At 36.5% G+C, this 6,000-nt stretch overlaps 1 protein-coding gene across 3 annotated transcripts in view; it reads left to right on the forward strand.

Moving 5' to 3' along the window:
• Positions 1-6,000, forward strand: part of AP4E1 (adaptor related protein complex 4 subunit epsilon 1) — a 564,842-nt gene that overhangs the window by 260,781 nt on the left and 298,061 nt on the right. For all 3 annotated transcript variants that reach the window (XM_044077456.1, XM_044077457.1, XM_044077458.1), the window contains exon 15: positions 5,248-5,362. In XM_044077456.1, coding sequence (XP_043933391.1) covers positions 5,248-5,362 — 115 coding nt within the window. The remainder of the gene's footprint in view (positions 1-5,247; positions 5,363-6,000) is intronic.

Below are 6,000 nucleotides of genomic sequence, written 5' to 3' on the forward strand. Positions count from 1 at the left end.
GAATTATCACTAACTGTAGTCCCTCTAATTGAATATTTTGGTAGGGTGTCTGCAAATACTTCAAATTGCCATAAAGTATTCCACTTAACAGATGAAATCTGACAAATGGACTGTTCTGTGCTGGGCAAACCAGTACCATATACCACCTTTTTCTGTCAGTTTGGAGGGGGCACCTTTATGATTTGTACCGGGTTGCATGTGCCAGCTATTTCTGCCCATCATGGCTTTGTGGAAGGCATGGTTTTGGCTCAATAGTGGTTGGGCATGTAGTCTGCAATGGAGGTTCTGCATCACCATCCACCTTTAAAGAAACCCTATGCTGTGTAAGATGTGGACCTCACATTTTCTGTGCTTGCTTATCCACTTGAAACATGCCGATTCAGTAGAGTTGATGTTCAGAACCTGGCGAAAAGTTTAAGTTGTTGAAAATAAGAATACGATTGACTGTTTTAATGACTTGAATCATGTCAACATATACTCCTCCTTCAGTAAGGCCATCATTAATGGTATTGTAAATGTTTTCTGTGGCAGTGAGTAGAGCTGCTAGAGTACTAAATGGGTTGCTGAAACCACGTTGCTGATCACAGAGTAGACCATAACTATTTATGTGTTCCAGTATCTGTTATATTATTTTTTGAAGATTATAGTTATACAGCAAAAGTTTGAGATAGGCCTGTAATCCTTGTACTGAGAGGGTGAGCAGACTTAACTGTTGCAATTTTGATGGTAGAAGAGCAATACTTCTAGTTAGGGAAAGATTAAATGTAAGAGTCAGTGGTTTTGCAATGTTATCAACAGCAAGTTTTAGAAAGGTAGAATGTAGTAAATGGAATTTTGCACCTGAGGGGTTTGGTTTAGCAAGTAGAAATTTGTTTGGCTGTTAGTTATGGCAGTGAAGTGAAAAATGCCTGCATATGATGCAAAAAGGTAGAGTTGTGCAGTATTTACTGCCTGGTGTCATAAAAGGATATTTGTTAGTACTGTCTTATATAGATGTAACAAAATTGTTCTTAACCCCAAATTTCTTTCCCAATTACTTTATCTAAGGGGGTTAGCTAAGGTAGACAAGGTTGGACCATTCCTGTAGACTGTGGTTTGTTCGTCTGTTCTTTCACAAATGTAAATTGATCTGAGCAGCCTAGTAAAAAGGGTATAATTGCCAATGTCCAAATTGTAGATTTCATCCTAAAATTTCATTTAATATGCTTTGCAGGTGAATAAGCCCATAAATAAGGCTTACTTCTTTCTCATAGATATCTTCTTATAGAGAGAGACTTCTCATCTTCTCTTTGTCGATGATTTAAGACTGTATAGCTCATCAGACGAGGAACTGAAAACACAGCTGTAGTTTGTTAAAACCTTTTCAGATGATATTAGAATGTCATTTGGCCTTGATGAATGTGCAAAAGCAACCTTTAAAGCAGGAAAACTGCAGCACCAGGAAAACATCAGTTTGGGACAAGAATGTGATATAAAATAACTTGAGCAAGAGGGAGTCTATAAATACTTGGGAATTGATGAAAGATTGGCAATAAAACATGAACAAATGTGTATAAAACTTAGTAAGGAGTACTTTAGAAGACTTGATCCTGAAAACAGCTTTGACGTCCAGTAACAAAATCCAGGCTGTAAACTAATTTGCTCTGCCTGTCCTAACTTACAGTTTTGGAGTGATTGATTGGCCTCAAAACATGTTGGATAGATTAGATATTAAAACAAGAATGATGCTTCATGCTCACCAGATGATCCATAAAAATCTGCATGCCAAGATTATATATTCCCCATTCTGAAGGAGGGATGGGCCTCCTTGAAATTGATTACATGTACAGATCTGCAATCGTGGGACTTCACACATATCTGCTGACTTCAATTGACCCAAACGTAGTGAAAGTTTTGAAACATGAGGAGAATAAATCTAAGATGACGTCTATGTTCAACCTAGCAGAAGCATATTGCCATCAAGCAGGAATGGAAATCAAACCAGAAGTAGATAAAAATCAGATAGCAACTGAATGTGGCAAAAAATAAAAGAATATAAGGTGAAGGACCAGATGAATAGGCAAGAAATGTGGAAAAATCATAAATATAGTGGCAAGTATGAAAAGAAAAACTACTGGAAGAACCTCATGTTGATCAGGAAGGAACGCAGGAATGGTTAAGTAGAGAAGAATTTAAACCAAGAGATGAAAGGTTAATATTGGCAGCCCAAGACAGTGGTCTATGTACATGCTGGTTTACAAAGTCCATTGAACATGTGGGAGAAACAGATAAATGTAGGTTTTGTAAAACCGAACTGGAAACAGCCACACACCTCATTGCTGGTTGTTACATACTAATGCAGAGGGCATGTACACTGAAAGACGCAATAGTGTGGTGAGACTGTTGCACTGGGGATTGTGCAAACATTATGGTTTTGAAGTGGCTGAGAAGCACTGGAAACATGAGCCACAAAGCATCATAGAAATTGATCAAGTCTTCATCACATGGGATCATCCATTACCAACAGTTCAAAAGATAGATGCTAGAAAACTGGATATAGTAGTCCAAGAAAAGAAGACCAGAACAGCATTGATCATTGAAATCGCCACACCCAGTGATTACAGTGTCCTGCGTACAGAGAAACACAAGGTTATAAAATATCAGGATCTGCAAGCAGAAACGCAATGTGGAAGAAGGATACCCAGATAGTCCCAATTGTAGTAGGAGTAACGGGACTTATAAAAGAAGTCTACCATCATATTTAAATAAGCTACCAATATACATAACTCTCTATGAATTACAGGAGGAGTCATTACTGGGCACATTGCGGGTGCTGCAAAGAGCACTTTTGTCTGACATCGCAGAGTGAAACAATACTAATTTCATTAACTTTAATTGTACTCTGACGTAGGAATGGGGTCCATTCCTGTCATAGTATTAGAAATCCCAAAAATGTGGAGAAATTAAAAAAGGAGAGTACCTCACATGGCTATATATTGTCATGTATTAACTGAGTATGTGGGATCCTGGTCATGACTAAACCATTATCTGTGTCTTCATATCCAGAAAGGACAGTGTCTGCTAAAGACATGAACCCTGCTCTTGTGTTTATCTTGCTGCAGCAGCAATCCGTGAAGAGCTAAGTTGGTGCAATTCAGTGATTCATGTAGCCATTATCTAAAAATGTCTACTCTGTTTTGCTTGTTTGTTAATCAAGGCTTCATTCTCATTTGAACGTAGAAATATGAATGATTTTAAATGATTTCCTAACCAGGGGATATGAATCAGACATGTTACATATGATCCTGGTTTCCATTAGAGATTCTAAAATTAACAATGACCCTGTATGTAATAGGCCTTTTGGTAGAATTATGCAACAAGGCCACCCTAACCCAAAAAGAAGAGAAAAATAAGTGTAGTTGCATTCTAACTTACGCCTGTGATTGTAATACAATTAAAGCCATTATTAAGGAGAACTGGGCCATCCTCACTGACGATCAGCAGCTTGTAAAAGTTTTTTAGGAGAACACCCTACTTTGGTATATAAAAAGAGCAGAAGCATATTTAGCTATGTGAAAAGAAAACGAAAAAGAAACACCAGGATGACATGAGCACTAAAATCTGTGGGCCGCCTAACTGCACTTTCTGTGAGTACTTGATGTGGTGCGATTCATTTGAGTGTCTCTGTCTCTAAAAGATAGAGAAAACTTCAGCAGATGATAACTGTAATACTGAAAATGTTGTGCATAGTTCCAAGTGTAATGACTGCCCTGCATTTTATGTCGATAAGACTATGAATAAACTGGAAAGGGGGCTCTCTGGTCATCTTTCTGATGTCAGACGTAAATGCCAGAAGAACATCTTATCCAAACTCTTATTAGAATTCTAAACTGTGTGGAGATGGATGAGCTTGAAGGGGACATCAGTGGTGTTTTGGAGAAAAAATAATTATGCCGGCAGTTGAAATTAAATGCATTCAGAAAACAAGGACTTAACTACTATTGCTCTGTTATTGCAACACAATCTGTAAAGGTTTATTAGGGAATTTTTGAGGAAATATTTTTATGTGCTAAAAATAAAAAAATGTGTAGTATGTGTATAAATTTATACATGTTTAGTTACTTTAACCTCAATTGTGCTTTGATTAGATTTAGTACATGCGTGCATCATGCCAGAGATTTAAACGGTAAATTCAAAACACACATTTTTTCATGCCACTACTACCATGAAGGATTGCCATGAAGTGTTGGTATAATTTCCCCATTTAGTATACTGGTGCACACTCATGCAGACTCATGAACACACCTGCACACTTTTATACATTACTTGTTTACTTCATCCACTAATTTTGTGTGTTTTTTCTACTGGATATTCATTGAATAAACATGTTTTTGTGGATGTAAACATGAAAACTATCATGACGGCTTTTAACTACAAAGCACTGACATTTTTTCTGAGCTGCAAATAAAAATTTTTTTCTGAAATATTTTTTTATGAGCTATGAATAACTTAGCTTTTATACACACTAATACATATTAGATATGATTAGACAGACGTATATTTATATTTATAGTGTTCTAGTTAGATAATGTTTATGATTAGATAGCTATGTGTTTTGTCGTGTCTCAGTCTAGTTAACTCTTTTTACTTATCTGCCTACGGATATGATTTTAGTTCCTGTCACAGACCTGATGAAGGCTTTATTGCATTAGTTAGCCAAAAGCAATTTTAATTAAAAGTCGGTCTTTTTATGTGCATGTTATGCTTTTCCTTAACTAGGATTTAGTTTGATCTAATCAGTAGTAGTATGTGAGGGTGGATACTTGCTGTTCTAAAATTCACTTTTTATGGCCCTGTTTATATTGTTTGCCTTGAGTAGATTGGTTTCAAATTAAACAATGTGTTTATTTTCCACACTTACTTCTAAGTGTATAAAAGCTGATATATTTAACATCGTAAAATATTTCTGATGTTTGTTACTGAGGGTCACTTGTCTGTGACAAATAAAAGCTTGTTGCTTTGGAACACTACCAGGTTTTCATGATTTTGGGGAATTAATGTGACTGAGCTCATCAATGAATTTTTAAGACTACTAGTTTCTCTGTTTTTTTTTCCCATCAACACTAGTGGTGGTAAGGTTGGAACTAGACAGATTCCTATGCTTGTTCATTTTTTACATTCTCATTAATTCTTGTCATTTTTATTTTTCGATGTAAACTTTGTAATATTGGTTAAAGTTGTCTGTTCTCTCCCTTGAAACCACTATAGGTGGATGCATCTTTGTCATTCTTGGATGGCTTTGTTGCTGATGCACTGGGACAGGGAGCTGCAGCTTACAAACCACGCCATCAGAGACAAGAAGAGACACTGGCACAGGAGAAAGGTGAGAATGTAAATAGTGAGTTATGGGAAAACAAGGTGAAATGCAGGAGTCCTTATTGTAACTAATGTAAAGGTATAATTAAGAGTTCATACTTTGCCTTGCGTATGTGTTATGCCTTAGGCATTTTTAGTCTATTTAGATGTTGTGCTCATTGTACTCTGTGATGGTGTGCAAACTTAGGACTGGAGACCTTCTTATGGGATCGGTTTTAGATCATGTTCATTTAGGCAAAAAATTGTAGTCTGCTAAGATTAACATTGGTGGTAATGTAAGTAATTTTCCCACTATGCAAGTACGACCTGATGTTTGAGATTGTTGTTACTACCACTAACTATGCATACTGCATACAGCAGAAATACTTTGACTGAAATTGATTCTTTTTGTATTTATTGGGCTTGTTTATGTACATGTGCAAGAAAAAAAATGGGTTTACCAACCGGGGCATACTTGTGCATAAGTAACTCTAAGGAATAATGCTGTCCTTATCCTTACTCTAAACCTATAAATTCTTCTGCAGCGTGTTTAGTTTGGGGCTCAGTTTTGATGACTTTTTTGTTGCATCTGCTATGTGAGTTTACTGGCTGATTGTCCATGACAGCACTTTGGACGGTTTGTTAGTTATACATGTAGAAGAGAAT

Source organism: Protopterus annectens, chromosome 7.part0 (genome assembly GCF_019279795.1).
Source record: "Protopterus annectens isolate FY-2018-M chromosome 7.part0, PAN1.0, whole genome shotgun sequence".
NCBI lineage: Eukaryota > Metazoa > Chordata > Ceratodontiformes > Protopteridae > Protopterus > Protopterus annectens.